Below are 20,720 nucleotides of genomic sequence, written 5' to 3' on the forward strand. Positions count from 1 at the left end.
ACAAGAGACTGCCAAGGTCTGTAGATGTGCAAGAGAAGCCATGGGATTGTTTAGTTCTTGTAGGACATCATTAAATAGCTACAACTCAACCATGATTGACAAAAGGCATTGGATGGGACGGGGGCAGGGTTGGGGGAAATGAAGGGGTTGTATAAGTTGAGGTTCCTGACGTATTACTTATTCTGTTCAGAGCAAGAATGACTACACACGGAGGTAAATCCAGCGAGGTCAGAAGCTCCAAAGGGAAACATCTTCAGTTGAATTTGGAAGTGCTTGAAAAGTGAGTATTCTCAAGAATTTGAGCAAATTCTGATCCTCCATCTTTTGGAGCTGCATTCATATGGCCATACTTTCCACCCACTTTGCCTTCCCGACTATATTTGTATCATCAGCTCATACGAATACTGCATAGAAACCGAAAAAAGACTGCAGATGCTGTAAATCAGGAAGAAAAGCAGAAGTTGCTGGAAAAGCTCAGCAGGTCTGGCAGCATCTGTGAAGAAAAATATCAGAGTTAATGCTTCAGGTCAGGTGTCTCTTCCTCAGAACAACATATTCTACTTTTTGTTCAATGTAATTAATATAAATTGTAAGACCATAAAACAGAGAATCACAGAATCCCTGCAGAATGGAAAGGGGCCAACTGGACGATCAAGTCAGAACCAATCTTCTGAAGAGTATATCACCCAGACCTAACCCCTCACCCTATCCCCGTAAACCCCGCCCTTACCTTGTCTATCCCATCTGACCAATATCCCTGGACACTGTGTGGCAATTTAGCATGGCCAACCCATTTAGCCTGCACATCTTTGGATAAAAGAGCTGAACTCGGCCATTCAGCTCATCGCGTCTACTCCGCCATGGCTGATATGTTTCTCAACCCCATTCTCCTGCCTTTTCCTCATAGCCCATGATCCATTGAAATAGTTAGAAACAAATTGAGACCATAGTTATGCCATTCACTGGAAACTTTAACCAGTGGAGAGGAAGGGTCAGTGCAATTCAAAAACATGTTTCCCAGGTTTCAGATTTCCCATGAACCCACACACAGTGGAGTAATAGTTTCTGAATCCATACCAATGTTGGAACAAAGAATATTTTCCATAGTTAATCAGCTGGAGCGTTTCCCCATCACATGCTCTTCCACCCTGAGGCTAAACTCTATTCATAATCACCTTCATCAGGCAGTGTATAAAGATGTAGCTGTGTGCTCAATCTGCAGATCTACCTGAAGGTGCTGAGAGTCAGTCAGTGTGTTCAACAGTGATCTGAGAGAACGCTGAGATGCTGAGGATCCTCTTAACTGTGTTGGTGCTCTTTGGGCATCAAATTGCTGCAGAGGATTTAGAACAAAAGGCGATCAATCTCTGTGATGGGATAGACTGTCCAGAGCCAGTACAAGTCATTCAGGACAAGGTCAGTATAGTTGAGAGTTTACTTTGTTCTGTCGTGTTTGTGCCAGTGGAAATTATTTAATGAGGTTTTTAGGCCAGAACCTGCAGTGCACCAACAGTGCACATCCCAAACCCCTTTAACATGTGACTGACCTGAAATTACTCCTCGGGGCTCGTTAACACTTTCTCTGTGAGCTGCCAAGCCTGCCCGGCCTCCCACTGCCAGCTTGTGCAGTAAGAATATCAGAGCTTCCATCCCCAGCAGCGGATGAAGGGAGGGGGATGTGTGCTCAGAGAGACGGTGATGGTGAGGTCAACACAAGGATCAGGGAGCTCTCCTCGTGCTTGTGTCTTCACCCAACCTAACCCCATTTCTCAAAAGCATCTGATCACAGGCTGAAGGTCCTGATGTTTAGATGGAAGAGGCAAAGTCTGGCATTGAGTGGAACCTTCCCACTCCCCCATCCCCACTCCTGGGCAACGGCAAAGTCAGGCCGATACAGCACGTTGTATACAGCAGGTACAGGCAGCTGTGAGATACTGCTCTCTGACCATGTTGGGGTCACCATGGATAGGTTCGTGGGCAGAAAAAGGTGTCGAGAGCAAATTATTCCTTTGTGTGGCCATCATATTGCATTGAAAAACGCAAATTGTGTGGGAAAATTGATCGACTGGTGTCTTACCAAATTAATTACTGGATTAAGGAAGGGATGTTTCTGACAATTCCAGTCAATGTGGATTTTGGAAAGATATCGATTACAGCAAATGCTGACATAATATTGATACAAAAAGGGAGTAGTAGACTTTCGGAACATACCAGATAGGAATTTACATATTATGAGAGATCCCACAACCAGAAAAGACATTAAAGCTGAGAAGCAAAGACAGTAAAATGACAGGGAAGAGTGAAGGGGCAGAGAGATAAAACACATTCTTTGAATCTGTCTTCACACTGAATTAGTTTTGAAACATGAATAATGGAAAGTCAGAGATGAAAAGGTGCTTTAGAATAAAAGTAATCAATGTAAGAGATTAAATGTGAGAAAATCTTCATGGTTAAATACTGATAAATTCCTCACACTTGGTGCCCTGCAGTGTAGGATCCTGAAGGATGTTGACTGTCGGATTACTGGATGCAACGGTGTGTGATCTTCTATATTGCCCGAATTCTCTAACAGTGCCAGCAGCTTAGAATGTGACAATTTGTAACATTGGTGTTCAAGACTGTAGCGAGAGCGAAAACAAGGAACGACAGGCAGGTTAATGTGACATCAGTCATAGAGAACAAGGGCAGCAGGGTTCGGGGCAGACAGACTGTGGCCAGCAGACTGTGGAGGAATACAGCCTGCATGTTCAGGGTGAGAAAGAACACCCCCTTATGTGATGGGTTTGTTTCAGACAGGGAGATAACATTCTGTGCAGGCTCTATTGAGCAATCTGAAGGTTTTGTTGCTTGCCCCTGTTTCCAGCTAAAAGGCTGGAGAAGTTAGTGCAGAGGGAGTAGAATCTAATGGAGCCATGTTGGAACAAATGACATGGGCAAATCCAAGAACAAGATTGTTCAGGGAACCTGGGCAGCTGGGATTTAAAGAGGGAATAGGCAAAGAGTAAAGCTAAACAGGAGTTGGCCGGCTGTAATCTGGAGGAGTTTGACATGGATCAGTGGTGGGACCTCAGCTATTTACCATCTGTGTGAGAGGACTTATGTTTGTTGATGATATGAAGCCAGCTGGGGATTTAAGCTGCGAAGAGGACCATAAGGATCTGCCAAGATATCTCGAAAGGTTGTGAATGGGCAACACTTGGGCAGATGGAGTATAAAGTGGGAATATCGTAATGTTATTTACTTTCATGAAAGAATGTAATCAGAATTGTTTCCATCGGTGCAAAAATAGTTTGCCGTGTTGCTGTTCTGGGATATTTGGCTGTCCCAGGACATTAAGCTCAGCAAGTCAGTTTTAAGGCACAATAGATAGTCAGGACAGGGGAGATGATGGCATCATGATCAATAATCCGGACACACAAGCTGATGCTTTGGAGAAATAAACATTGAAAATGCTGGAGAAACTCACCGGACCTGACAGCACTTGTGCAGAGAGAAACAAACTTGGTGATTTTAGTCTGACATGACTTTATTTCTCCTGCACTCAAAACATTGACTCGTTTTCTGCAGACGCTGCCAGGCCTGCTGAGTTTGTCTGGCACTTTGGCTTTTTATTTTAGATTTCTAGCGCCTGCGGTACTTTACTTTGATGTCATGATTTTGGGGACATGTGTTCAAATCCCACAATGGTCGCTGGAATCGGGTTGGAAAATCTCAGCTATGGTGACCACGGAAGTATGAACAATTAATGCAATATTCTGTAGAACAGGAAATCTGCTATGTTTAGCTGAGCTGGCCACAGTAATGTGCACGATTCCCAAGTGTTCTCCAAAGTGGCCTGGCAAATCACTCAGATCAAAGGATTAGGGATAAGCAACAACTGAAGGGCTCGCCAATGTCACCGACATCGTCTGAAAAAATATGTTTTTAAACAAGGAATATTGAATAGAAGCCTTTATTGAAAGAGCTGAGGAGCAAGAAGGGGAAGGTCTTGCTGCATTGCGACAGGTTGCTTTGACGAGACTACAGTCCTGTATGCGGTTTTGCTCTGCTTTTTGAGCAAAGAATGCACTTGCCTTGAATATTCACTGCAGTAATTCTTGAGTTTTGAGGGACATTAAATGGTGATGTTGGTCCACGCAACTACCATGAGACATTGATGGAGAAGAGAGTGAGTGTTGATGAAGGTGAACAGGCACAAGAATCAGAGAGGGCGGGAACTGCAGATGCTGGAGAACCCAAGATAACAAAGTGTGGGGCTGGTTGAACACAGCAGGCCAAGCAGCATCTCAGGAGCACAAAAGCTGACGTTTCGGGCCTAGACCCTTCATCAGAAAAGGGGGATGGGGAGAAGAAAGGCACAAGGATCAAATGGTTTGCATTTTCCGAGATAGTGTCAAGCTTCGTGAGTGTTGTTGGAGCGGGAAAGTCAAAATCGTCACTCACACTCCTGCGTTGTGCCTTGCAGATGGTAGACCAGCATGGGGAAGGAAGGAGACCTGTTATTCACTGTAGAATTCCTCACCTCTGAATTTCTCTTGTCCCTAGAGCATTGATTTGGCTCGTCCAGATCAACAGTAAAACCCAGAACTCTGGTGGATTCAGCAACAGCAATACCAATGAATGTCGAGGAGAAATGTTTAGTTTTTTATCTTTTTCTCAAACACTACTTGTCATTCTGTTTTGCAAACAAATCTGTTAGAGTAATAGTTACTGTGCTAAAGGTCAATGCAAGTTTCTGTATAATCCACAGTTTAGGATTTCCCATTTAGTTTAAAGAACGGAGAATGCAATCACAGTGTTCAGTTTTCCTGTGCTTGGCAATACTTGTCCTTGTCATTTGTTATGCCCGAGTAAGTCAGCCTTGCTTTTGGGATAATGGGAACTGCAGATGCTGGAGAATTCCAAGATGATAAAATGTGAAGCTGGATGAACACAGCAGGCCAAGCAGCATCTCAGGAGCACAAAAGCTCAATGTGAGGCTGGATGAACACAGCAGGCCAAGCAGCATCTCAGGAGCACAAAAGCTGTTAGGAATTCACTTTTGGCCAGACGAATTGTCAAGTCATCAAACTGCAATTGCTTAAAGACATCCTCAAATTGCCGTGTAGGTTCTTCCTATGTGTTGCTGTATTCTCTAAATAAACTGCACAGTTAGGTACTTCAGCTGTGACTTGATTTCTCAGTATTTCGAAAGTGGCTGGGACATTTTTTTAATCCCAAATGGCATAACTCAACATTGATATCACTCGTTGGTTGTTACAAAGGGAGCTATCTCAGTAGCCTTTGGTGTTAATGGCTAATTCCTTGTTCAGGAACCAGTCAAATGCTTCTTACTGTGCTGAACCCTCCTGAGTCTATTACAACAGATGCTGAGTAAAAAGTCTTTAAAAAGACAGTGGCTCAGTGGTTAGCACTGCTGCCTCACAGGGCCAGGGAGCCAGGTTCAATCCCACCCTCAGGCGACTGTCTGTGTGGAGTTTGCGCATTGTCCCCGTGTCAGTGTCGGATTCCTCCGGGTGCTCCGGTTTCCTCCCACAGTCCAAAGATGTGCAGGTTCGGTGGGTTGGATGTGCTAAATTGCCCAGAGTGTTCAGGGGTGTGCAGATTGGATGGCTAATAGGGGGACGGGTTTGGGTGGGTGCTCTGAGGGTCGGTGTGGACTTGTTGGGCTGAAGGGCCTGTTTCCACACTGTAGGGATTCTATGATCTTCTATGAAAAGATTGTCACTGGGAAAAATTGCCCTGATAAAACACAGGCAGAGTTGATTTTTTTGTTTTGGAATTCATCCTCACTGCTCAAATAAAGCAACACGCAATTTCGAACTCACGTTGTGTTCACTAACTCATTTCTTAAACTGCAACTGTCTTCATACAGTGAGATAACAAGGTTTAGATTTGGATGAACACAGCGGGTCAAGCAGCAACAGAGGAGCAGGAAAACTAACATTTCGGGTCCAGACCCTTCTTCAGAAATGGGGGAGGGCAAGGAGATCCTGAAATAAATTGGGAGAGAGGGGGAGGCGGATAGAAGATGGACAGAGGAGAAGATAGGTGGAGAGGAGAGGATAGGTGGGGAGGTAGGCAGGGGATAGGTCAGTCCGGGGAGCATGAACAGGTCAAGGGGGCGGGATGAGGTTAGGAGGTAGGAAATGGGGGTGGGGCTTGAGGTGGGAGGAAGAGATAGGTGAGAGGAAGAACAGGTTGGGGAGGCAGGGACGAGCTGGGCTCGTTTGGTGATGCAGTAGGGGGAGGGGAGATTTTGAAGCTTGTGAAATGCACATTGATACCATTGGGCTGCAGGGTTCCCAAGCGGAATATGAGTTGCTGTTCCTGCAACCTTCGGGCGGCATCATTGCGGCACTGCAGGAGGCCCAGGATGGGTATGTCGTCTAAAGAGTGGGAGGGGGATTTGAAATGGTTTGTGACGGGGAGGTGCAGTTCTTTGTCATGAGCTAAGTGCAGATATTCCACAAAGTAGTCCCCAAGCCTCTGCTCAGTTTCCCTGTTTTTGAGGAGGTCACAGTATACCATATCACATCTGTGTGATAGAATTATAGAATCCCTGCAGTGTGGAAACAGGCACTTCAGCCCAACAAGTCCACACCGAACCCCACAGCATCCCGCCCAGACCCACCCCCCTATAACCCACCTAATCCATACATCCCTCCAGCCAATTTCCCTCGCCTGGACTGCGGGAGGAATCCAGAGGAAACCCATGCAGACACAGGAAGACTTTGCAAACTCCACACAGACAGTAGCCCAAGGCTGGAATCGAACCCAGGTCCCTGGAGCTGTGAGGCAGCAACATAAACCACTGAGCCACGGTGCTGCCCGATATGGAAGGTCTTCTTGGGCCCTGGAATGGGGGTGGGGGGGTTGGTGGAGTGGCAGGTGTCACACCTCCTGCAGTTGCAGGGAAAGGTGCCAGGGGTGGTGGGGCTAGCCGGGAGTGTGGAGCAGACAAGGGAGTTATGGAGAGAGTGGTCCCTCCAGAAAGCAGATGTGGGTAGGGAGGGAAAAACTTACAGTGTTTCCTTTCTCTCAGGGAGTATCTTTTCCCCATTTTAGTTCACTGTCCAAAAAACTAGGACAGTTCTCTCAACAGGTGTATTTCGGTGACAGTTGAGTTTTCTCACATGACAACAAAATTTCTCTCCTTACTTTAGAATTATAAAGAGATGCAATATAAACACGTCCAATGGATTGAAACAAAGGTTGATGGAATGGGTCTGCAGGAAGCAGAGGAGATCGGATTGAAAACGCTTCTCAGTTATGCAGCTTTTCACAATGCTGAAGGTACATTATGTATTTCTTTACATTACAACGGAATGTAAAACGATCCTTTATTCACTAACTTGCTTGAAACCTTCGACACGGACTGGCACATTGCCCAGGCAATTTGCTAATGTGAACCCCAGAGGGTTGCTTGATCACATTGTCAATTCAGATCCAATTTTGATAAACGCAAGTTCTACAGCCCAACAACCTGGGAAGTGGGAGGATTACTTCAAACCCAGTGAGGAGAATCTTCTGGAGGGGTCGGGGGCTGGGGGCGGGGGTGGGGGATCTGACTGACGTGGGCCATCGGGTGAGATGTCGAGAATTCACAACATAAAAGTCAGAGAGGGTTCATCGTGACTCCAGCTCAGCGCTGGCTGCAAACAGCCTCCGTCGTAGTCAGAGCCAAAGAGCATCTCAGAGCAAGACCCACAGGCACGGTGAAACCGATGGGCTGAATGGCCTGCTTCCACACTGCAGAGATTCTACTATTCTATGGCGGCTCAGTGGTTAGCACTGCTGTCTCATAGTGCGAGGGACCCGGGTTTGATTCCACCCACGGTCGACTGTCCGTGCGGACCGTGCCTGTGTAGGTCTGCTCAGGTATCCGGCCACAGTCATGAAGATGTGCAGGTTGGGGTGGATTGGCCGTGCTAAATTGCCCGTATCCAGGGATGTGGAGGCTAGGTGGGTTAGCCGCGGGAAATGCAGGGTTACGGGGATAGGGTAGCGGGTGGGTCTGGATGGGATGTTCCTCGGAGGGTCAATCTGTACTCAATGGGCTGAATGGCCTGCTTTCACACTGGAGAGAGTCTATAATTTGAGAGTGATTTTCAAATCCACCAAGGATGAAGGAGGAGAAATTATTTCCAGTGGCAGGGTGTTAATAATCAGAGGATGTGAATTTAAGTGATTGGCTAAAAAGACCAGAGGGAACATTTGTTAAAACAATTTACTGTTGATAAGGGGGCCGGTTAGCTCAGCTAGTTGATGCTGAGACAACGATGCCCTCATCCTGTGAATGAATAGAATAAAACTCAGGTGAAACTGCTGCCAGTTCTGTCTCTCTCTCTCTCTCTCTCTCTCACACACACATGAGAGAGCAAAGCGAGCTACGGTTTGGTCAGACTGCGGCACTGTGATCTGGAAAGTACTGTCTGAAATGGTGATAGTAGCAAATTCAGTCCCAACATTCAAAAGATAAAAGTTCCCACGAGGAGGGAAAACCTGCGGGTAGGGGTGAAAGGAGCAGGTCAGTGTAATGACCAAAGTGCCAATGCAGGGGCAGCACACAGGCTACAGCGGGTCAAGAGGGCAGCTGACCACCACCTTCTCAAGAGCAACTAGGGAGAGGGCAATAAATGCTGACCCAGTCAATGACTCCCGTGCCCTACCAGTGTGCAATCAAATAAAAAGCCTCCCCTAACGCTGTGTCACCCTGTGAGGATGTTGTGCAGTCAGGTCCATCAGTGTTTTCCCCATTTCAGCAAAGTCCCCCTGTCCCCATCACCTTCAACCTCTGACTCACTGTAATTAATGCCTTCAACGATCTCCGAGTAAAATGTCTTTTATTTACAGAAACAATTGTTCCTGTCACTGCCCCTTGGGGAATTAGCGGATACATCGAAAATGGAATAATTTTACAGAACCATGATGTCTTTGTGAATGTAGTTCCTCAAGTCAAGAGTTTTCCTGCACCTACAGATCCAAAGGTTAAATTTGGAAACATATCTGCTGGTTGGTACTTTGTCAGGTGAGTCTGGTTGCTGAGAGACTGTTGAACCGCGCAGAGGACTCTTGTGGTGTGGTGGTAGCGTCCCAACCTTAGGCCACACTTCACATCCCACCGACACCAGAGATATGTGAGAATGTATGGAAGCAGGCTGATGACGGGTAAACAGAATAACTCAGCAGCTCTGCTCGCGCCTGTGGAGAGAGTAAGCTCACACTTAGAGTCTGGTATGACCCTTCAGTTAATAAGTGAACTCGGATTAAGGGAGGAAAGCAAGGAAGCTCAAAACAGAGAGAATGTGCATCCATAGTAAATTGGGAATGAGGCTGGGGAGTTACAAATGCAGGTTATAATGTGGAATTGTGATGTTGTAGCAGTGATAGAGATCAGGCTCAAGGCAGAGCAAGGCTGGGTGTTAAATAAGTTGTTCAGGAATAGGAAGGAAAGGAGAAGAGGTAGCGGTGTGGCGTCTGTACTGGAAGGGCATGGCAAGGGGAGCGGCAGGTTCATGAGCATAAGTCTTCAGTACCACTGTTTGGGTGTTGTCAGGGAGCATAGCCTTTGCAGTGTCCAGTGCCCCCTGACCATTTCTTGCTATCACGACGGTGGAATCACATTGGCTGAAGATGAGCATCTGTCATGCTGGGGAGATCTGGAGCAGGCCCAGATGGATCATCCGCTCAGCTCTTCAGGCCTATGATCGCTGCGCATGCTTCAGCCTTATATTGTGCGTTCATGCGGTGGTCTCTTCCATCACTGATATCTGTGTAGCCTCCTCCTCCAGTGAGTTGTTGAATTGTCCACCACCATTCACGACTGGATGGGGCAGGGCTACAGAGCTGAGATCTGAACTTTCAGCTGAGGGATCCCTTAGCTCTGCCTTTCACTTGCTGCCTATCTGTTTACCATGCAAATAGCCCTGATCTGTAGCTTCGCCATGTGGACACCTCATCTTCAAGTGTGCCTGTTGCAGCTCCTGGCATGTCCTCCTACACACTCTCCATTGAGCCAGGGTTGGCCCCTGACTCAATAGTAATGGTAGAGTGAGGATAAAAACATAAAGTGCTGGAAAATCTCAGCAGGTCCAGCAGCATCTGTGGAGAGGAATCAACGTTAACATCATGGGGTGTGTTCGAAGGAAGGGGCATTCAACTCGAAACGTGAACTCTGATCTCTCTCCACAGAGACTACCAGGCCTGCTGAGCTGTTCTAGCAATTTCTGATTTTGTTTCTGATTTGCAGCATCCACAGTCCTTTTGCTTGTTTAGCATCACATCCACAAGCAACCACTCTCTCCGCCATTGACACTCAGTAGCAGCAGTGTTTAGTATCTGCAAGATACACTGCAGGAATTCACCGAGAATCCTTAGACAGCAAATAAGAACAAAGAGCTTTAATGCTGGAAACATGTTCCAGAAACAGGAAGTGCTGGAGAAACTCAGCAGGACTGACAGCATCTGTGAAGAAATAATCTGTGATGAGGGGTAACTGGACTTCAAATGTTAACTTTGTTCTTCTCTCCATAGATGCTGCCATACCTGCTGAGTTTCTCCAGCACTTCCTGTTTATGCTCCTTAGCACCTTCCAAACCCATGACCCCTCTCACCTGGAAGGACAAGGGCAGCAGATACATGGGGTCACCAACACCTGCAAGTTCACTCCCAAGCCACTCACCATCCTGAATTAGAAATGTGGCACTGCTCTTTCAGATTTTCGTGATCACTTTTCTGGAACACCGTTCCTCGCGGGATTGTGTGATCCTACACCACATAGACAGATGTCGTCTAGAAGGCAGCGAGCTTCACAAGGGCCAATTAGGGATGGGTACTAAATACTCCTGTCGCTGACGATGCACAAGGCCCATGAATAAAGATTTTTCAAAATCTTCCTTCAAAAGCTGTTCCCTCACATTATTGTCCCATTAGTCAGTGGGATCTGCTTTTCCTTGTCGACCTTAACTAACTCATGTCATAATCTGGTCCAGCTCCAACCAACGTCCACGGATAAACTTGCCCAGCTTCTCCAACCTGAACCTGCTGCTAAAATCTCCCATCCCTTGAGCCATTCCAGTAAGACGCCTGTGCACCCTTACAAGGACCCACACATCTTTCCTAAAGTGGGGGTGATCATCACCTCACACAGTTCTCAAGCTGTGACCGAAACAGTGGCTAACAAAGGCTCAGCATGGCTTCCCTCCATTTGTACTCAATATCTCTAGTTGTGAAGCTCAATGTTCCCCAAGCTTTCTCAATGTGTGCTGCTTCCTTCAATGATCAGTGCTCCTCAGATCCCCCTGTTCCCGCACACTCTTCAGAACTGTGCCGCTCAGTCTGGAATGATACCCAACATCCCTTCCCTCTCACCTCACTCTGTCCGAAATCCCACCTGCCATGTACCTGCCCGTTCTTCTCGGTTATCGATTACATTATCAGAGTTGGGACTGAGCTGGTGGGGGGTCCTCACTGTCCCGAATAATCTCTTCATAGTGTCCAGTTAATCTATTCTGAACCAGGCAGGTTTTGTCATGAGGAATGTGAATTAAATGTCTGTGTTCACAATCCTGTTGCAGGGCAGTGGATGGGAAACTGGAGGATAAACAATATGAAGAACATGTGCTTGAATTCCTGAAGGACTTGGAAGAGGACAACCAACCCTTTGAGCCAAGATTTTTTGCTCTTAATTTCTACAGCAGAAGTGGGCTAATGGAAATAGCTTTTGCTAAAACTTCCAAATGATTTCTTTTCTGTGACGTTCTGTTACCTTTACAGACGTATAAAAGTAAAATGTGCTCAGCTCTGTCTTAAACTACTTTAATCATGTGTGAAGTACATATTGGCTTTAACCTGGAGGAGGGTGCATTATTGTGGTCTCCTTATCCAAGAACGGAATAGCTTACTGTTGGGATTTGGCCTCTGTGTGGAAAGTTCTTGGCAGGGAATAACCTTTTGGTGAGAGGGAAACATTAAACACAAACCAAAAAGGAAGATTGTCTTCCCTGGACTGACCTATCCCCTCCATCCCTCCCCACCTATACTCTCCTCTCCACCTATCTTCTTTTCTCTCCATCTTCGGTCCACGTCCCCCTCTCTCCCTATTTATTCCAGAACCCTCTCCCCATTCCCCTCTCTGATGAAGGGCCAAGGCCCGAAACGTCAGCTTTTGTGGCCCTGAGATGCTGCTTGGCCTGCTGTGTTCATCCAGCTTCACACTTTGTTATGTTTAAGGTGGAATCAGGGCAGCTGGGTTTGCTTTTCCATCTATTCCTGAACACCTGACATTCTTTGAACTGTATCTGTTTTCTCAGAAAGCACTTTGATGTTTTCGCTTCAGTCAGTTTAACTTGATCATGCACACAAAACTCCCTCGCAGCTTCAACACTTCAACTTTAATTTCCCAGTCTACTTCAACTCTTGTCACCACAGCTATTTTCTGAAAGCCTCTCTACAGCTAATGCTTAGCACACTGTTCTAGGAACCTCGTGAAACAGATTCCTTTCTTGCACATTTTCCGAAGGCAGTTTCCTTGAGCCAGACCAGAGGACCTCAACACAGATCTAATACACACAATCTGAATTTCTCATGGAAAATCCACAGCACATCTCTGCATCCCTTATAGAAAATCTCTGAATCCATGACAATGAACCATCAACTGATAATGCTCCTGCCCAAGTGCTCCTATTAACTCCTACCTTTCTCTCTCAGCAGGAGCTCCTCACACCCACAATATAGGCTGACCGACTGTGTGATTGAAGAAATGATCTATTTCAGTATCATTCCTGTTAACAGGCGGTTTATTCACAGGTTTCCCATGTGGAGGGAAGAAGCCATTGTCTTCGAGCCAGTGTTTGTCTGTGTTTTTCTAATTGCTGGGAATATTTCTCGCTGTGAAATAAAGAGGGTGATGAATCACAACACACAGACTCATGTTCAATTTTTACTCTGAGGGAAATCCAGGTCACTCATCCCGTCCTAGCTTTAATATAAGATACAGCCTTCCACATTTCAGTGAAATCACTCCGTGGAAATACTGATGATTAACAGTAATGGTCTTCCATTTCAGACAATAATCCTGCATTAATGGAGGGTATTTGGCCCACTGTCTACCTGACCCACGGGGATAACTGGCCTTGGGAGGTATAAAGTCAAGGAGTTGCAGATGTGGCTGAAAGATTGATGTGTGGACAATGGCTTTCAGTTTCATAACAGTCCAGGCGCACTCTCACTAATAACTTGTACAGGTGGAGCACTTCTTCACAACTTTTATATTACATTTCTTCAGTAATAAATGCCAAAAATTCCATTTGCTGTCGCTGCACACTAGTTTCTGTAAATGATGCATAAGGATGTCCAGACCCCTTTGGCAACAAAGCACTCCGAAGGTTTCTCTCCATTTGACAATGTCACCTTTCTATTCCTCTGTTCAAAATGAGGAACTCCACACCTATCCAGGTTAAACTCCCAAATTTCAATCATTCATTTGTAAATTTCTAATTTCTTCATTGCAACTTACTTTCCCACCTATCGTAGCTTCACCTGCAAGTTCATGATCCTATTGAATGGGAGAGCAGGCTCGAGGGGCTGAACAGCCCACTCCTGTTCCTATTTCTCATGGTCTTGTTATAAAAGTGCAGAGTTATACCTGGGGTCCTCAGGCAAGGGGCGATGATGATGGGGCAGCATTGTTGGTACGTGATAGAATAACTGGGGTAGATAGAAATGATCTGGAACTGGAAGGTGAAGAATGCAAACAGGTGGATGTAATAAATAGAACTGGTGGGAAGACACTGGTAACAGTAGTATCACAGTATCGCTACAGTGTGGAAGCAGGCCATTTGGCCCATTGAGTTCACACTGACCCTCCAGGGGGGCAATCCACCCAGATCCACTCCCCACCCTATCCGTGTAATCCTCTATTTATCATGGCTATTCCACCTCACCTGCACACCCTGGGCACTATGGGACAATTTAGCATGGCCAATCCACCGAATCTGTACATCTTTGGACTGTGGGAGGAACCCAGATCATCCTGAGGAAACCCACACAGACATGCGGAGAATGTGCAAACTCCAGACAGAGAGTCCACCAAAGGTGAAATTGAACATGGTTCCCTGTCGCTGTTACCCAGTGAGCGACATACTGCCCCTCGTAGTCTACGTATCTCCAATAAGAGACAATCAAACCATCGTCCTTTGAAATTCAATGTTGTCCCATTACCGAATCCCCCACTATCAACATCCGAGGGGATACCATTGACTCGAACCTAAACTGGACTCGTCATATTCTGACAATGTCTACAAAAGCAAGTCAGAAGCTTGGAACTCTGCAGCACATAACTCACCTCCTGACTTCCCAAAGCCTGTTGAAGGCACAAGTCAGTCAGAAGTGTCATGGAATACTCCCCAAGACGTGCTCTGGAAACTCACCAAATCTTCTCAGAGTGAATCTTTCAAACCCCCCACCACTTCCACCTCGACAGACAAGGACAGCAGATACAGGGGATTACCACCAACTGCAAGTTCCCCTCTGAGCCTCTCACCAGCCTGACTTTGTTTCAGTTAAATGGATTTAGTCCAGGTCTGAAGCTTCACCTTCAATCCACATGAAACACACTTCACCTGGATACTGTAAAAGTTGGCCTCCTGGTTTGGCTGATAAAAAATCATCAACTTGTCACTGTAGCAAGCCTTACGAAAAGGACAAATGTGACCCGTAATGGGAAACGGCTGACACGGCACGTGATCCAGTGGGCAACCCATCTTCGAACCCTTGACTCAAAGTCCATAGTTCTTTTGCGATGGATGGTCTGTGCGTTTGTCACTGAGAAGAAGCAGTAAAACTCAATTTTTATGTTTTCCTACAGTGTCCAAATTGTTCAAACGTGTCCCCTCTGGCCATGAGGGCTGATTAATTGTTGTCGTGAATGATCTGTCTTTCTTTGAGCAATTTAATGCTGTGCTTTCAGAAGATATCATTTCTGTGTGAAACAGGATAAACTGTTTCTCATATCCAAAGCCTCAGAACCACTCAACTGTCTTGCCTGGCCTCATTCGAGTCCTGTTGTTGTGAACTGCTTCCAATGGAACCAGTTCAGGTTTCTTTCAATAGTTTGGAGTTTTGCTTCATTTGGCCAATCTCCTTACCACCATCCTTCAGAATCGTCCCGGTCCATCCAATTTATGTTACAAACAATTCAAGAAGGTAGTTCACCTTCTCATGGCAACAAGGAATGAGCAATCAATGCTCTCGCAGCCAGCAACACCCACATCCCAGGAGTGAATTAAAAATAGCTCCGTATGTAACTAACTACATGATTCTCACTGTTTCTGTCAGGCAATCTCTGTCCCTGTCAATTTCACTTTAACACAGCACCTCCCAATGGCTCAATCTGCTCTCCCAGTCTTTCCAGTACGATGGCACCCTCTGGTGTTTGTACTGCTTCAGCTCAAAATCAATTCCAATTACAAGAACCAGACATTCACCACAGCTTGTATCTCAAGACCTCACCCTTATTCACTTTGAAGCCTCTCTGTGACTCTCTTCCCTCCCCATACTGGAGATATCTGGTGTTGTAAAGAACAGGTTGTCTCCAAGTCCCTGCAAACTCCTTGCCCAGTGGACACCATGTTAATGTACCCAGGCTCCTGAGCGTGTATCAGGAAAGGACAACACAGCACGAGGACACAGTCAGCCAACCAGGCCCCAAATTTATTGGAAGACAACAACGTGAAGAGTTAAACTTTACAATTTTACCAACTCCATTTCTATCGATCTGATTCTTTAGAAACTGAAATACTTCCCGGGTACTTGTACCATTTGCTGGTCTGTCAAATTGTTCTGTCTGTCCCACTCTGCGCGGATTGATTCTCTCTCTGGTTGGAGGGCGAGTTGCCCTGGTTACTGCCTTATCCTGATGTGCCTCCAGGTCAGATGGAGAATGGGGTCTCATCCTGACCTGCCAGGCTGCGTTTGGATACCCTCCTGGCTACCTTCTGGAACTTTCCAAGGACTTGCCCAATCAGAGGTATGGAATTAATTGGTTTTATCATCTTGAAATGCTGCTAATGGCTCTCAGTTTGCTAACAGTGAACCGCTTGATGTGTCTGCACGTTTGCCTGGAAGTCTGGTTTCATCCCAGAATATAGACCCGGTCTTTTGTCTTTCTGAGGTGTGTCTACCCCTTGTATCAGTTGTTGTTTCTCAGGAAGGGCTGAATTACCTGTTCATACTTCCTCATGTGTTCTGGTGACTCTCTAGTTTTTAATTGTCTGTGCGTAAATCTTAAAGAACTGGGGTGGAGTTGTCTCTTGTGTATCTGTATTGGCTCAGGCATTCCCAATATAGTTTGCTTTATCATCAGTTTTTATGCCCCGTTTATTTCAATTGTTGGGCCTGTATTTCATCCCCCCCAGCCCCCTTCTTAATGGGTTTGATTTCACTTGAGCAATCAGAGGCTGCCAAATCCTTCCTCATGAATGAAAAGAGTGTTGGAGATAACATTCACTGTGAAGTTTGTGACTTGCTGTGCGAGCTGGTTTGTTTTCATTCAGATATTTCACCATCACAGAACATAGAACAGTACAGCACAGTACAGGCCCTTCGGCCCGCGATGGCGTGCCGGACTTTTAACCTAAATCTAAGGGCGATTGAACCTCCACCCCTACCTTATAATATCATCCATATCCCTTTCTAATAGCCACTTAAATGCCCCGAATGAGGCCGACTCCACCATCCTCTCCGGCAATGCATTCCACGCCCCAACCACTCTCTGAATACAGAACCTACCTCTGCCGTCTCCCCTACGTCTACCTCCACTCACTGTAAAGCTATGCCCCCTCAGAATAGCTACCTCCACCCAAGGGAAAAATCTCTGGCTGTCTACTCTGATCATATTTTACACCTCTATCCAATCACTACTCATCCTTCGTCGTTATAAAGAAAAACGCCCTCGCTCTCTCAACCTTTCCTCGTAAGATCTTCCCTCCCTACCAGGCAACATCCTGGTTAATCTCCCCTGGAAGTTTTCCAATGCTTCCACATCTTTCCTGTAATGAGGTGACCAGAACTTCACACAATACTCCACACCTGGCCTAGCCAGGCTTTTGTATAGCTGGAGAATCACTTCATGGCTCTTCAACTCAATCACTCTATTCATGAAAGTTAACACTGTGAGGGGTCATAGCTGCAAATTGAGGGGTGATAGATTTAAGACAGATGTCAGAGGCAGGTTCTTTACTCAGAGAGTGGTAAGGGCGTGGAATGCCCTGCCTGCCAATGTAGTTAACTCAAACACGTTAGGGGCATTTAAACAGTCTTTGTATAGAATATGGATGACAATGGGATAGTGTAGGGGAATGGGCTTAGATTAGTTCACATGTCGGCGCAACATTGAGGGCCGAAGGGCCTGTTCTGCGCTGTATTGTTCTGTGTTCTATGTTCTATGTTCATCCACCACCATGTCCCCATTATTGGGGAAAACCCATCAAACGTCAGTGATCTCCATTCACAGATAACACAATGTGGGACTCCCACTGGGTTTCCTGTACATCATGAGCTGATCGTTATCTGCGAATATCACCGAGTGCACAAGGCGGACCCAGAGGCCCCAATCTAAGCGCACCGCGGTGTCCGGTGTGTCGTCCCATAGGTATCTGGGGTATATTGCTTTCCCTAGTATCTGCTAAGTTCCCCATCGGTCATCTTCTCACTAGAACATTCTCTCATAAACTGTGGCTGGAAAGATGAGCTTTCTCCTGCAGCTTTCTGTCCTGTCCTCAGTTTCAAAGCTCTCGCCTTGCAATTCTGTCAGCCATGAACGACAGGGCATAGTTTTAGGATGAGAGGGGAAAGATATTAAGTGGGCAGAGTGTGATGTGTGCATGGAATGGGTCGTGGAGGCTGGTGACGGAAACTGCCATCCTGACCTGGTCTGTCCGACATGTGACTCCAGTCCACATCAATGTGGCTAGCTCTAAATTGCAATTCGGGATGGACAATAAACGCTACCTGGTCAATGACATCCCCATGCCATGAACGAATAAAGACACCTGATGAGTAATGAATAGGAAGGATTTTGAGGGATTTGAGCCAAATGTTGGCCAATGGGATTGGATTAATTTACGCTGTCAGGTTGGCAAGTATGAGTTGGGCCGAAGGGTCTGTTTCCATGCTGTACAGCTCTATGACTGTATCTCAGCTGCCATACCTGGGCTGAGATCTTTCCAGGCTGAGGGCAGCAGGAATCTCTGGGGAAAGCTTTCAGGTTTTCTAACCCCCCATCTCAGCCCCAAAACCCCCTTGTCCTTTCTGAGCTTCTCACCACAGGGTCCAGTCCCAGGGGACTTTCACACCCAGGCCAGGCTGTCTTCCTGCAAAATTCTGTCCCTTTGCGCTATTTTTTCAACAAGACAATATTTCAGGGCATCCTGTCAAGTTTGGAGTTGGGATTCCTTGGTCGTTTTAATGAGAATTTTGATTTTTATTTCTTCCTTTGTGGGATGTGAGTGTCGGTGCCTGTGAGGCTGCTTTTATTGGCCGTCCCTAGTTGCCCCTTGAGAAGGTGGTGGTGAGCTGCCTTCTTGAGCCGCTACAGTCCACCTACACTGCCCTTGTGGAGGGAATTCCAGGATTATGACCCAGTAACAGTGAAGGAATGGGTGAGATATTTCCAAGCCAGGACAGTGAGTGGATTTCAGGGGAATCCGGAGATGGTGATGTTCTCATGTATCTGCTGCCCTTGGCCTTCTGGATGGGAGTAGTAGTTAGCTGAAAGGTTTTGATGCAGGATCTTCGGTGAATTTCTGCTTTGCATCTTGTGGGTAGTACTAATATCATTGGTAGAGGAAGTGGGCTGCTTTATCCTGGGTGGTATCAAGCTGCGTGAGTGTTATTAGAGTTCCACCCATCCGAACCAGTGGGAAGTATTCCACCACACTCCTGACTTGTGCCGTGTAGATGGTGGGCAGGCTTTGGCGAGTCAGGAGGTGAGTTACTCATTGCAGGTTTCCTAACCTCTGACCTGCTCTTGTAACCGCTACGCTTACCTAGCAAGTCCAGTTGTCTTTTTGTTGTTGGTGGGGATTACAGCGATGGTCAGGCCATCGTTTGTCAAGGAGCTGTGGGTAGACAGTCTCTTCCTGGTGATGGCCATAGCCTGATATTTCTGGGGTGCGAATGTTACATGTCACATACGAGCCCAAGCCTGGATATTGTCCGGATGTTGCTGCATTTGAATCTGGACTGTAGTGATTACAACAAGGTCAACCAGGTGGATCTCAGAGCCTGGTCCAATCAGGGAATCTTGCCTGACAGATAAGAAGAGGAATGTCAGACATCCTGCTCACTCTGAGAGCTGGCTGTAACGGAGCTGGATCAGTGTCCAGGGCTCTCTCCATGTAAATTTAGGCTGACTTGGTGAAGGGATACCAGCCTCTATTGAGTTACTTCATTGGCCCTGAGAGAAAATCAAGCTCATGAAGAAATTTACTCACGACAGTTATCTATGAGTTGGGGCGAAGCATTTCTGGCATCCTGCCATTATTGGATGCTGAAAAAATGCAATTTGGGGCAGATGAAAAGCAGCAAGTAATTTTCCAGATAGCTGGTTGACCTGCAGATTTTTCAGTTATTAGGAACCTGGCTTTCCTGGAGGCATCAGATCTTAAAGGCTTTCAAGAGTTGATGGATTTAGTTCAGCAATATGACAAGTCAAGCCTGCTCTAATTCTGAGAGGCTATCAGTTTTACTGGCAACTCATCAACCAGGGCAACCCTTCTGGGAATTTTTGACCAGATCAAGACAACTTGCAGAGGATTGTGAGTTTGGTTGAACTCGTAATGTCACAGTAAGAGACCAGTTAGTCTGTGGGTTTAATGATGTGGCCATGTACAAGTGCCTACGAGCTGAGGCCCAACTGGAGTTGAAACAGGTGCTACAGCTGGCTTTGTTATTGGAAAATATGGCATGTGGAGCTTATGGGTTGTAGGGTATTCTGGTGGAAGTGGACACCCTTGCCAGGCTGACTGAGCGTGAGGAATGCCACTTCAGTGGAGCCAATTGCACACCCTCATTCAGCGCAATTCCTGATCAGAGGGACTCCAGGTCAGACCCAAAACCGCAAAGCAAGGGGAAGCCTCGGCCAAACGGTGAAATGTTTACCAGGATACAGGCCTGTAGTTGCTGCCTATATGTGGACTCGAGACAGCAAAAGAATCCCACTCGACTTAAATTGAGGAAGAGAACCTTCGGAGGGACTGCAGGGAAAAGAACTCGCCTACATCCTCAGGCCCAGAGGGTGAGGGATGCAGTGATTGTAACGCGTTCAGCCAGGTAGGCCTCAGCTCGAATACGGGCTATGGAGAATATGGTGCTACAAGGAAGGGTTGAAATGAGATTGGCAGTGTAAGGGAGGGGTGCGGGGTCCTCAACATCAGGGAAGCAAGTGTGAGGCTGAAAGGAGACACAGGAATCAGAAATAGCAAGTTGAAGAGACAGGTCACGCTGGGACAGGACAGTGTGCGAGGAATGTCTGTTTGATTAAATTGTATCTCTCTGTACGAGATGGCTGACAGGTAAGGTTGATGAACTCAGAGCATGAACAGGTACATACAACATAGAATATATAACATAGAACATTGAACAATACAGTGCAGAACATGCCCTTCGGCCCTCGATGTTGCACCAACCTGTGAACTAATCTAAGCCCATCCCCCTAC

General features: G+C 46.5%; 1 protein-coding gene across 1 annotated transcript; it reads left to right on the top strand.

Annotated features, from left to right (window-relative positions):
• Positions 1-1,228: 1,228 nt before the first annotated feature.
• On the top strand, positions 1,229-12,921 carry LOC132209526 (uncharacterized). Its single transcript, XM_059645165.1, has 4 exons — positions 1,229-1,416; positions 7,167-7,296; positions 8,857-9,031; positions 11,580-12,921. The coding sequence occupies exons 1-4, from the start codon at positions 1,285-1,287 to the stop codon at positions 11,743-11,745; spliced, it is 603 nt and encodes a 200-aa protein (XP_059501148.1). The 5' UTR covers positions 1,229-1,284; the 3' UTR covers positions 11,746-12,921.
• Positions 12,922-20,720: the final 7,799 nt, after the last annotated feature.

This window comes from Stegostoma tigrinum, chromosome 4, assembly GCF_030684315.1.
Source record: "Stegostoma tigrinum isolate sSteTig4 chromosome 4, sSteTig4.hap1, whole genome shotgun sequence".
Lineage (NCBI taxonomy): Eukaryota > Metazoa > Chordata > Chondrichthyes > Orectolobiformes > Stegostomatidae > Stegostoma > Stegostoma tigrinum.

Coding starts and splice junctions, on each gene's coding strand:
- LOC132209526 (XM_059645165.1), top strand. CDS start 1,285: ATGCTGAGGATCCTCTTAACTGTGTTGGTGCTCTTTGGGCATCAAATT. Junction 7,297..8,856: donor AGCTTTTCACAATGCTGAAG/GTACATTATGTA, acceptor TTTTATTTACAG/AAACAATTGTTCCTGTCACT. Junction 9,032..11,579: donor GCTGGTTGGTACTTTGTCAG/GTGAGTCTGGTT, acceptor ATCCTGTTGCAG/GGCAGTGGATGGGAAACTGG.